This window comes from Sus scrofa, chromosome 16 (genome assembly GCF_054392235.1).
Source record: "Sus scrofa isolate SSC_HxYL_T2T_F1_AM1 chromosome 16, Sscrofa_HxYL_maternal_Yorkshire_Landrace_v2.0, whole genome shotgun sequence".
NCBI lineage: Eukaryota > Metazoa > Chordata > Mammalia > Artiodactyla > Suidae > Sus > Sus scrofa.
Genome location: NC_139398.1, coordinates 47,019,619 through 47,032,585, shown reverse-complemented (window position 1 = coordinate 47,032,585; position 12,967 = coordinate 47,019,619). Strand labels below are relative to the sequence as shown.

Genomic DNA, 12,967 nt, shown 5'->3' with positions numbered 1-12,967 from the left:
CAAATATGGCACCTAACAAAACCCACATAGGCTTGGCCCAGGCTGCCCTAAAGTGGGGCAGGTAGAAGGGGAATTTCAACGGAGCAACTTGCCTTCTTCTTCAGTTATTCCCATTTTTTCTAGGCTCCAGTCACTCCAGAACCTTGACCCTTCAGCCACACATCGCAGAGCTATGACATATTCCGTAAAAGCCTGCAGTCCCGTGAGGTTGAATGTTTCTTCTCCAAAAACACCTTCCATGAAGTTGACTTCCATCTAAAAGACAAAGACAATCCTGAGCTGCATGGGAAACCACGTTATCTTTCCATTTTTCTTCTTTACTCCCCAACCTTCTCTTACCTCTTCAGAACTAGGAGCATTAGATCTCAAAATTTTAAAGATATGATTTTCATGAATAAATCCCAACACATGCCTGGGGACCATCAGCACCTAAGTAGAAGTGACTGGCCCCAAGAACCAGCCCCCCTTCCTGTTGCCTGTTTCTAAGCTTGTGAGGCAGAGATTCCTGCCTCTGGGCTGGATGAAAGAGTAGATCTTGCTGTTCTGGAAGATGCAAGGTGGAGTCCTGGGCCACAGGGCAACATGGGCCTCAGTTTATATTCTGGAGGTGACTACAACACCTAGAGATACGGCCTCAAGGAAGAGTAGGTAACAGAGACCATGATGGTACTAAGTTCAACCTCATGTCATGAACAAAACCTATGGACTACCTCAGTGTTTGTGATCGGCAGCACCAGGATCAGAACACAGATCCCCTCACTCCTAGACAGTTTCTCTTTATCCAAATCTCCCATTTCAAATTACTGGTCTTTGGGTGATCAGTTAAGCTGCTAAAGTTCTTAGCATCCTGGATGCATACATTCATTTTGGCACTCTCCTATTTTTTTTTTTCCTTCTTTTTTTTTTTTTTTTTTTTTTTGCTTTTTAGGGCCTGACCCTTGGCTAGGGGTCCAATCAGAGCTACAGCTTCTGGCCTATGCCACAGCCACAGCAACTGGGGATCCAAGCTCCATCTGCGACCTACACCACAGCTCACAGCAATGATGGATCCTTAATCCACTGAGCTGGGGGCCAGGGATTGAACCAGCATCCTCATGGATACTAGTCAGGTTCGTTACTGCTAAGCCATAATGGGAGCTCTTTTTTTTTTTTTTTTTTTTTTTTTGGCTGCCCCACAAAGTTCCTGGACCAGGGAGCAGTTGTGATCTCAGCTGCAGTTGCGCCAACTCCAGGGATAGACCCTGTGTCCCAGGGCTCCAGAGGTACCTCGGATCCTCTTGTACCACAGAAGGAACTCCTCACTTCCCCTTTCTTGATCTCAGTTTCCTCATGAGTAAAATGAGCTTGCTGCTGTAGGTAATCTCTAAAGTCTGCTCTAGACTCAACCCTTCAAAAGAAACTAAAAATTCAGCTGTCTTATTGAGTATGGTCACTGTTGCTGTAACATGAACTTATAGCCCTTGGTTTATATACATTTATATTGAGTTAATTAATAAAAATAAACTGCACTAATAGACATGTCCATTTTATGAGTATGCACACTAGTCCCACAGGATCCTGTTAGAGAAGGAAGTCCTGAGGTTTCTTAACAGCTATGAAAACAGGTACATAATTATAGGTCCTGGGCCTAAAGGAAATTGGGCAAAATGAGAACGTGTGTATGTGACCAAAAGCTGAGCGTCCCAGCTGCAGACAGATAGTTCTGAACTTCCAGCCTAGTGAGATGGCGTCAGAGCAAGGAAGTAGCATCCAGGGGTGAGGATGATTTCGCCACTGAGTCCCGGGTTCCCTGAGCACCCTCTTCTAATAGCCCCTGTAGATGCTGCAGCAATAGAGTTGTTGGGACCATAACTTGGAAAATTCATCACCTCTGGGAAAGCAGCTTCCCCAGCTTAACTTAGCTATGGGGCTCAGCTAAAATCAGATTAAGACCTCTAAGAGAAGGTCAACCACATGGTGCCCTCCATACATAAAATGAAAACAACATTAATCCGTAAAATATATGTGAGGAAGTCTATTTTACATGCTTTTTAAAATACACAATATTGGTTTTTTTTTTTTTTAATCTTTCAAAAATTTCCTCCTGCTTTCCTAGTCCCTAAGCACATGGTTGGCCTGCTTGCTGGATCTCCTCATGGTCAGGCTCAGAAAGCTGTAATATACTTATGGGGAGTTCCCCAGTGGTCTAGCAGTTAGGACTTGGTGTTTTACTGCTCTGGCCTGGGTTCAGTCCCTGGTCTGGGAACTGAGATCCCACATCAAATTGCTACACATAGTAGCTAAAAACAAACAAACAAACAAAAACAAATAATGTAGCTATGCAAGCATGTTCTTCTCAGCTCTAGCCTTAAGGGGGAAAAAAAAGGCTGTTCAACCTGCCAAAAGTATGGCTCCAAAGTGTCTTTACTGTGGTTTTTTTTGGTCCAGGCTATATGCCTTTGGTCCTTGCAGGATCCAGGATCAATTGATCCTCCATATACACAGGCTTCAATCTAAAATTTTCCCAACTCAACACAAGCAATGGACCAACATGATGAAATTCAATAGGAATAAATAAAATATGAGCATTTTAGGTTAAAAATGAACAAGTTATAAGATAGTAGAGATGTTTTTACTTGAAAATTTTGTGTGTGGAGGGGAATGTCATAAAGATTTAAATGGTTTAATTGGCTGGAAGCTAAGAGGCAATAATATAAATTGGTTACAAAAATATGATATAATTTTAGACTGCATTGATGGAAATATGAGAATTATTTCTGAATTTTGAAATAAAAGATTTCTTGAGATACAAAAGGCATTAAATATAAAGGAAAAGCTTGATAAAATTCAACAGCATTCATATTAAGAAGTTGTTCATCTAAAGTTACCATTAAGAGAGTGTAAAGGCAAGTCACGGTGAGAGATGTTTGCAACATACATAAAAAAATAAAAGACTCATAGATAATACAAGGAACTCCTACAAGTCAATTAAAAATTAGATAGATCATTCAACAGAAAAAAATGTGCAAAAGGCTTTAATCAACACTTCACAAAGAAGGACTCCTAAATGGCCAACAAACATATGAAAATATATACAATTGCATTAAAAGTCAGGTAAATGCAAGTTAAAGCCATGATTCCATTGTGTTCATACAAGGGAATACTACACAGCAATGAAAATGTATAAACTCCAGCATTGTATAACATGAATGGATCTTAAAAGAACAACATTGAGAGAAAGAAGCCACATGTAAAGAAAACAACAACGTATATGAATTCCATTTATATAATGTCTCAAACTGTGTTGTTCAGAGATGTAGGATTACATGGTAAATCATAATAAGAAGCAAAAAATTAATCACCATGAAAATAATAGAATAACTGTTAGCTCTAAAAGCTGGAGGTACACATCATCAGAAAAAGGTAGGCAGGGGGCTCTGGCATGCTATTTTTTTTTTTTTTTTTGTCTTTTTGCCTTTTCTAGGGCCATACCTGTGGCATATGGAGGTTCCCAGGCTAGGGGTCTAATCAAAGCTACAGCTGCTGGCCTATGCCAGAGACCCAGCAATGCGGGATCCTAGCCACGTCTGTGACCTACACCACAGCTCACGGCAATGCCAGATCCTTAACCTACTGATCAAGGCCAGGGATCGAACCCGCAACTTCATAGTTCCTAGTTGGATTCGTTAACCACTGAGCCACGATGGGAACTCCTGGCATGCTGTTTTTTATAGCAGTGGTTTTCACTCGAGCACTGACTTAATAATAATTTAGTTGTTTTGTTTGTTTTTGGCCACAGTGTACAGCAGCTTGATGTGGGTTCTCAGTTCCCAGACCAGGGATTGAACCCGAGCCATGATGGTGAAAGCCCCAAATCCTAACCACTAGGCCACAAGGAAACTCCTTAATAATAATTTGTTAAATGCAATATCTATGTTTTGATCACTTTTCTAAACATGTGTTATACATCACAGTTTCATAAAAGAAAAATAGAAAAATTAAAAGGAAATGGCCAAGCCATGGAAATCTCTGGCAGCCAACATAGCTAAATAAAACCAGGTTGGTATGCAAGAGCAAGTTTCTCTCTTTTTTATATATCCCTGTATTCAGAATGTGTGATACCTATAGTAAAACATCTTTCTAGTCTGAAAGGCCCAAATGGGAAACTGGTAAGAAAAATATTCACTATTGTCTTCTAATTTCAAAGAAGAAAATGGAAAAAGTGATTCTAGGCCAACAAAATTACAAGGACATAACTTACCCAGTGGGCACTATCAACCATTCTGAATCGAAGTGTGTATTTTAAAGTAGAATGAACAGGTGCCAACACAGGTCTTGCCCATTTTATTTGAACCATTCGTTTGATGCCCAAAATTGGTTTCACACTGGAAATCTCAGGTGGCTCTGTTTTAACTGAAAATAAAAATCATAGCAGTTTTCATATTTGCAAAAAGATCAGAAAGTGCTAATGACATCCACATAGAATTGAAAAAAAGAAACCTAGAAAGAAAATGATAGTGCATATTTTGTATTTTTGGTATGCAGATGGTATTAGGATGGCAGTGCAAAAAGACTGCTGCTACTCCTCCCCCCCTCAAAAAAATGTCCAATGAGGAGAGAATATATTCCTGTGTTTTTTTCTCCAAATCAGCATTTTACTAACTGGGTCAGATCTTGTGCTGAGCAGAAAGAAGGTCAAAAGAAGAGACTACATGACCAGAAAATGGGCTGTTGCCCTTATCTGCTCTCCCACCTCTCCTTCTTTGACCTCCAGGATGAACAAGTGCCCAGTAAAAAGCACCTCTCATTTCCTCTGAACACTACAAACATTCTCACCCCAAATCTCTCCTTGAAAATATGTGGGTGTTTTTCTGGGTATAAATATATAGTAGCATAAGCTCACTCCGAAAAAATTTTTAAATATAGAAAAGAGACGAAGAAAAACTTTAAATCATCCATAATGCCATCAACCAGAGAGAATCATGTTTAGAATTTTTGTATATTTCCAGGCTCTTTTCTACACAAGAATGTGTAGACTTTTAAACAAAATTGATGTTTTGATAAATAAAGCTTTCATATCTTTTTTAAAAATCACAAAATCAGTAAGTATCCCCTTACATTAAAAAAATATTCAATACATGATTTTTTTCAAAGCTTCATAATATTATCTTACAGATGAACAAAATATATTTGACGTTTCTCTATCATTGTGCATAGTGATGCCAATTTTTCATTTTAAAGCCCAATGAGAACAGAAACATGGTTTTGATCACAAGTTTAGAATTAACACTTGGCACTTAGCAAGTATCTGATATTTACTAAGTGAATAAATAAGTGGATAATAGTTGTATCTTTGTCTGCATTTCTGTTTGGGTTTTTTGTTTTTTTGTTTGTTTGTTTTTGTCTTTTTGCCATTTTGTGGGCCGCTCCCGTGGCATATGGAGGTTCCCAGGCTAGAGGTCTAATTGGAGCTGTAGCCGCCAGCCTACACCAGAGCCACAGCAATGCTGGATCCTTAACCCACTGAGCAAGGCCAGGGATCGAACCCGCAACCTCATGGATCCTAGTTGGATTCGTTAACCACTGCGCCGTGACGGGAACTCCTGTCTGCATTTCTGATAGTTTTCTTAGATCCCCTAGGATGGAAGAATTAAATAAAAGGTATAAATATTTTTAGGGCTGCTTCCCCAAAAAAGCTATTTTGCTTTCCAAATAAGCTACTCTAATTGCAGTGTATGTACATATGACAATTTCTTTATTCATGAATCTGTTGATGGACATTTAGGTTGTTTCCATATCTTGGCTATTATAAATAATGTTACAATGAACATGTAAATGCAAATATCTCTTTAAGATCCTGATTTCAATTCCTTTGGGTAAATATTAGAACTAGGACTGCTAGATCATATGGTAGTTATATTTTTACTTTTTTTAGGAACATCCACACTGTTTTCTTTTTTCTTTTTCTTTTTTTTTTTTTTTTTTTTTGCCTTTCCTAGGGCCGCTCCTGTGGCATATGGAGGTTCCCAGACTAGGGGTCGAATCAGAGCTGTAGCCACCAGCCTATGCCACAGTCACAGCAACTTCGGGATCCGAACCGCATCTGCAACCTACACCACAGCTCATGGGAATGCCGGACCCTTAACCCACTGAGCAAGGCCAGGGATCGAACCCGCAACCTCATGATTCCTAGTCGGATTCGTTAACCACTGCATCATGACGGGAACTCCCTAGTTTTGGGTCTTATGTTTAAATATTTAATTCATTTTTAGTTGAATTTTTCTATATAGTGTAAGATATGGGTCCAATTTCTTTTCTTTCTTTCTTTTTCTTTCCTTTTTTGCATATAGATATCCAGTTTTCCCAACACTGTTTATTGAAGAGGCTCTCTTTTCCCTATTTTGTATTATTTGTGCCTTTGTCAAAGATCAGTTGAACACATATGCATAGATTTACTTCTAGGTTCTCTAGTCTATTCTACTGTCCTGTGTCTGGTTTTATGCCAGTACTGTACTGTTTTGATTACTACAGCTTTGTAGTATATTTTGAAATCAAGTAATGTGATGTCCCCAAATTTGTTTCTCTCTCTCTCTCTTTTTTTTTTTTTTTTTTTGTTCTTTTTCTCATTTTTGGCCACCCCATGGCATTTGGAGTTCTTGGGCCAGTGATCAGTTCCCAGCTGCAGTTGCAATGCTGGATCCTTAACCCACTGTACCAGACCAGTGATTGAACCTGTGTCCCAGTGCTCCCAAGATACCACCAATCCCATTGCACCACAATGGAACTCCCAGATTTGTTTCTTTATCTTTTCTTTTCTTTTTCTTTTTCTTTTTGTCTTTTTGCTATTTCTTGGGCTGCTCCCATGGCATATGGAGGTTCCCAGGCTAGAGGTCTAATCAGAGCTGTAGCCGCCGGCCTCTGTCAGAGCCACAACAATGTGGGATCCAAGCCATGTCTGCAACCTACACCACAGCTCATGGCAACGCCAGATCCTTAACCCACTGAGCAAGGCCAGGGATCAAACCTGCAACCTCATGGTTCCTAGTCAGATTCGTTAACCACTGAGCCATGACAGGAACTCCCAGATGTTTCTTTTTCTTTTTTTTTTTTTTTTTGTCTTTTTGTTGTTGTTGTTGTTGTTGTTGTTGTTGCTATTTCTTGGGCCACTCCCGCGGCATATGGAGGTTCCCAGGCTAGGGGTTGAATTGGAGCTGTAGCCACCGGCCTACGCCAGAGCCACCTACACCACAGCTCACGGCAACGCCGGATCGTTAACCCACTGAGCAAGGGCAGGGACCGAACCCACAACCTCATGGTTCCTAGTCGGATTCGTTAACCACTGCGCCACGACGGGAACTCCCAGATTTGTTTCTTTTGTTCAAAATTGCTTTGGTTATTCAGAGTCTTCTGTGGTTCCAAATCAATTTTAGGAGTTTTTTCTATTTCTATGGAAAATGCTGCTGGAATTTTGATAGAGATTGCATTGATCTGTATATTTCTTTGTGTTTCATGGACATTTTAACAATATTAATTCTTCTAATCCATGAATACAGGATATATTTTCATTTATTTGTGTCTTCTTCAATTATTTATTTCATCAATGTTTCACAGGTTTCAGTCTACAAATCTTATAGGTTTCAGTGTACAGATTTCTCTCCTCTTTTGTTAAATTCACTCTTAAGTATTTTATTCTTTTTGATGCTATTGTAAATAGGATTGTTTTCTTTATCTTTTTTTGGATAGATCTTAGTACTTAGCAATGCTTTACCAAGTCCTAGAAATAGATTATAAAAACAAGATTTCTTCAGAGATTAATTTTATAAATCTATGTTGTACTAATTTAGACCAAAATTCCTCCTCACTCTAAGTTTTAATCAGAGGTAGTTACAGAATATTTAAATATCCACTATATCTAGTTGAAAGAGGGGTAGGAGTTTGGGATTTTGTTTATTTTTCTTTGTGACAATTTATTTTTTAGTATTTTAAAACTAAAGTAATACAAGTTCACTTTAAGAAAGTAAAGATAATAATAATAAGAAGTTTATGTTTAAAGAGCGAATAACCTTGCTCCTTTCAGGCCTATCATCATTAGGTATCATCAGTCTTTACAGTATTAGGTAATCCTGCCAAAGGGAGTTCTCTAACAATGTTTTAAAAAGAAACACAAGTTAAAAGACATTTTCAGGCACATATGTCTATACTAATGAAGTCTAGTAAAAGTTTAAAGATGAATTAACACTTTGAAACTCTTTCACAAAAGAGAAGACCAGGAAATACCTCCCAACTCATTCTATGCATCCAGTATTTCCTGTTATTTCAAAAGTAGACAAAGATATCAAGCAGAAAAAAAGAAAAAGCAACAGACCAATATCCCTTATGAATATAGAAATAAAAGTCCTCAGAAAAAGCTATCAATCCAAATTCAGCAACACATAGAAAGGACTGTATAATCTACTACAACCATGTGAGGTTTATACCAAGAATACAAGTTTTATTTAATTTATGAAACTCAGTGAACATATACACAATTTTAATAGAATGAAAGACAAAACTACATGATTATCTCAATAGATACAGAAAAGATACTTGACAAAATGCAACACTATTTATGATAAAAACACTCAATAAACTATGAAAAGAAGGGAATTTCCTCAACCTTATAAAGAGCATCTACAAAGCCCCACAGCTAGCATCATACTAAATGGTGAAAGACTAGATGCTTTTACCCTAAGATCAGGAAAAAGAAAAGGATATCTGGTTTTATCATGTCTATTTAACACTGTAATTTAGGGCAACCGGCAAGAAAGATAAATAAAATGCATCCATACTGGAAAGGAAAAACTAATATTATATTTTCAGATGGTATGAGCTTGTATATATATAATTCTAAGGAATCCACACACATATAAAAAAATTTTAGATCCAATATAAAATTTCAATGAGGTTGCAGGTAACAAGATTGATATATAAAAGTGAATTCCATTTGTATACTCTAATAATAAACAATCTGAAATGAAATTAATAAAGCAATTCCATTTACAATAGCGTCAAAAAGAAAAAATACTTGAGAGTAAATCTAACCAAAGAAGTTCAAGACTTGTAGACTGAAAACTACAAAATATTTTTAAAAATTAAAAAAACTTCAAATTAGGGGAATGGTATCCCATGTTCATGGATTGGATGATTTTATATTATTAAGATCACTATCTTTATCAAAATTCCAGCTGGCTTCTTTTCAGTAATTGATAAGCTGATTCTAAAATTCATATGGAAATGCAAGGGACCTAACAGACAAAAAAATCTTAAAAAGGAACAAAATTAGAGGGCTCACTTTCCCAGTTTCAAAACTTACTATAAATTTACAGTAATCAAGATAGTGTCATATTGGCATAAAGATAGAATTACAGATCAATGGAATAGAATTGAGAGCCCAGGGGAAAAAACGCTTATATTTATGGCAGATTAATTTTTCTTTGGCCACACTCATGGCATGCAGAAGTTTCTGGGCTGGGGTCAAACCCGTGCCACAGCTATAACCAGAGACACAGCAGAGTAAGTGCCAGATCCTTAACCTGCTAAGCCACCAGGGAACTCCATGGCAAATTGATTTTGACAAGAGTGCCAAGATAATTCAACGGGAGGTGGTGGGGAGGAATCATATTTTCAACAAATGGTGCTGGATATTCCAATGCAAAAGACTAAAGTTTGACTCCTATCTCATACATATACAAAAACTAACTTAGAATGGATCATAAAACTAAAAATGAGAGCTAAATCTACAAAAATCTTAGAATAAACCAGAGCAGTAAATCTTTGTGAACTTTTTTTAAGATCTGACTCTAGATTATAAGCAATAAAAGAAAAATAGATAATAAATTCATCAAAATTAAATTTTTTCAGTTTCAAAGGACACCATTAAGAAATTGAAAAGACAGCCCACAAAAAGGGAAAAAATATTTGCAAAATATATTTAGTAAGGAGCTGGTACTCAGAATACATAAAGAATACTTAAGACTGAACAATAAAAAGACAACACAACTTTAAAATGGGCAAATGATTTGGTTTAACATTTTTCCATAGAAAATATACAAATGACCAATTAGTACATGAACATATGCTCAACATGATTAGTCACTAGGTAAATGCAAATCAGAGCAATAAGATATGACTTCATACCCAGGATGACTGTAATAAAAAAGATGGACAATAACTAGTGATGGTGAGGATTTAGAGAAGATGAAATCTTTAAAAATTGCTGGTGGAAATGTAAAATGATGCAGCCACTTTGGTTAAGTTTGGCAGTTCCTCAATAATGATAGACTTATCATATGACCCAGTAATCTCGTTAGGTTCTCAGTATCTAAGAGAATTGAAGCATACGCCCATACAAAAACTCATACACAAATATTCATCACAGCAGTATTCGTAATAACCGAAAAGTCGAAACAACCCAAGTGTCCATCAACTAATGTTTCGCTAAAGAGAATATGGTATATTCCAACAGTGGATTATTACTCAGCTCTAAAAAGGAAAAATACTATAAGACGGAATGAACATTGAAAACATTACGCTAAGTGAAAGAAATAAGGTACTGTGTCATTACATTTGTATAAATTGTCCAAAAATGGGCAAATCTGTAAAGACAGAAAATAGATCAGTGGTTGCCAGAAATTAGAGGAAGGTGGAAATAAAGGGTTAGGGAACTGTTAACGGGTATGAAGTTTCTTTAGATGGGTGATGAAAAGGTTCTGGAATTAGATACTGGTGATGTTTGCACAAAGAACTTTGTGAATATGATTTTAAAAACCTTCATAATTTTCATTTTAAACTAGTTAAATGTCATTTTTATGGCATGTGAATTATATCTCACAAAAGCTGTTCTTTTATAATTATGTAATGAAAATAAAATTTGAAAGAATTTAACAGGTAAGAATAAGATATTTTTTAGAAGATTTTTTACTCTCTCCTACAGGAATAATGTTTTGAGGAAGAAACACTATTTTTTTTACTGTAATTTATAGTACAAACTGTAAGAGGAAATTCAGGGACCAGAAAAATTCTCTTCTCTCTCTCTCTTTTTTTTTTTTTTTTTTTCCATTTGGTCCCTTCCTTCCTCCCTCCCTTCCCTCCTTTCTCCATTCCTCCCTCCCTCCCTCTCTCTTCTTTCTTCAATGAGAAGACAAATTTTCTGTATATCTATTATATACACCTACTACATCTTTGAGCTTTTGGTCTACTTTTGAGTCTACAGAAAGTATATAAGAACATGAAATGACACTTACTTACGGTATTTAAATTCCAATGTGTTATATCGGATTCAATTATACCATCCGCATTTTGAGCTTCTACTTGAATGGTGGAATAATCTGGTATTGATATTCTTGGATACAGAAAAGAGCACGAAGAACCCCTTTCACTTGTAGAATTACAGGTATCACTTATACGTCCATAAATGCTTTGAAGGAAAAAGTAATTCAACATGAGTTTAGTACAGCAGTTTAGAAACATAACCATAGTTAATGTACTAAGCATGTGTTTGGTAGTTTCACTCTGAGTTTCTCTTGAGAACTTGTAGCCTAGAATTTGATGCCCATCTCTCCAGATTCCTTCCTCACCTCCAAGGAGAGATAAAAATTGCCATTGAGTCCTGCCCCAGAACCCTGTAAGTCCATCAGATGCTACACTCATTAACGCATTTCCTATTGTAGATAACAAAGTCCTTGAAAATCCCAGATTCTAGCTTTAAGAACTTATTTTCAAGAAAAAATATCAGAGGATTTGTTAAATAAATGACAGTAGATACATAAATAGATTTTAAAATGATAATTTTTAATACAATTACATTTATTGGTATGGAAAGATGCTTACACTCTAACGCTCGTGAAAAAAGTAGGGATGCATATTATGTACAGAATGATCACATTTATATAAACTTATATATTTACATAACTATTCTTAAAGATGTCTAGAAAGGTCTTCATCAAAATGTTAAAAATTTTTACCTTTTGTGGTGGGATTTTGGGTGTTTTTTACATTCTTCATATTTCTCAGATTGAATTTTCTGCCATTGGTATATATTGTGTTCAGAAAACTTATTAAAATTATTTTCCTACATAGATAATTTAAACCCTATCAAGCTGTAACTTAATGAAAACAAGTACATATATTGGTAGGAATCAGTTGAATGGGTACAGTTATAGTCCATGTGGCTCTGGGGATGAAGTAGGCTGAGAACAGAAAAGGAGGGCCCCCTTGCAAGGTTTGCAAGGGCAGGGGGTGAGAGAGAAGAGCATGAACATGTAGAAATACAGAATCACAGAATTTTGAAAGTAGAAAGGTTTCTATGGTTTTCTATGGCTATTGTACAATTCAAAAAAGGCCTTCAGGGTAATGTGTTGTGGTTATAGGCAGAGGCTCTGGAAGCAGACCAGGTTTTAACCCTGGCTTTGCCCCTAATAACCCGTGTCTTGGGCAAGTTTCTTTCTTTTTCTTTTCTTTTTTTTAAAAATCTTTTTAGGGCCGCACTCAAGGCATATGGAGGTTCCCAGGCTAGGGGTTAAATTGGAGCTGTAGCTGCTGGCCTATGCCACAGCCACAGAAAGGCCAGATCCAAGCCACGTTTGCAACCTACACCACAGCTCATGGCAACGCCGGATCCTTAACCCACTGAGCAAGGCCAGGGATCAAACCTGCGTCCTCATGGATACTAGTCAGATTCATTTCCACTGAGCCACAATGGGAACTCCTGGCTAGAATTTTTTAAATGTATAATTTTTATTCTAATAGAACTAGAATTAAAAAGGATGCTTAGTGTAGCAAAAGAAAAATTGGGAATCCTTGTCCTGGTGAAATACCATTTGTCAGGGCTTAGGCAGCAAATTAGTAACAGACAGAGGTAAGTCTGCTCTTAGTTCTGAGTTTAAAATCTTCCTTACTCTCTCTGGATCCATGACAAGTGAACAGTTTTATAACATACACTGGGAGGAGG

The 12,967-nt window shown here is 36.9% G+C and overlaps 1 protein-coding gene across 4 annotated transcripts in view; it reads right to left on the bottom strand.

Moving 5' to 3' along the window:
- The window catches only part of IL31RA (interleukin 31 receptor A), an 88,334-nt gene that overhangs the window by 37,652 nt on the left and 37,715 nt on the right, over window positions 1-12,967 (bottom strand). For all 4 annotated transcript variants that reach the window (XR_014831342.1, XM_085002269.1, XM_021076775.2 and 1 more), the window contains exons 4-6: window positions 11,262-11,434; window positions 4,241-4,392; window positions 93-255 (exon numbers count right to left, since the gene is read on the bottom strand). Coding sequence is in view for 3 of the 4 variants with exons in the window: in XM_085002269.1 (XP_084858395.1) it covers window positions 93-255; window positions 4,241-4,392; window positions 11,262-11,434 (488 nt within the window). In the remaining variant the exon portion in view is untranslated. The remainder of the gene's footprint in view (window positions 1-92; window positions 256-4,240; window positions 4,393-11,261; window positions 11,435-12,967) is intronic.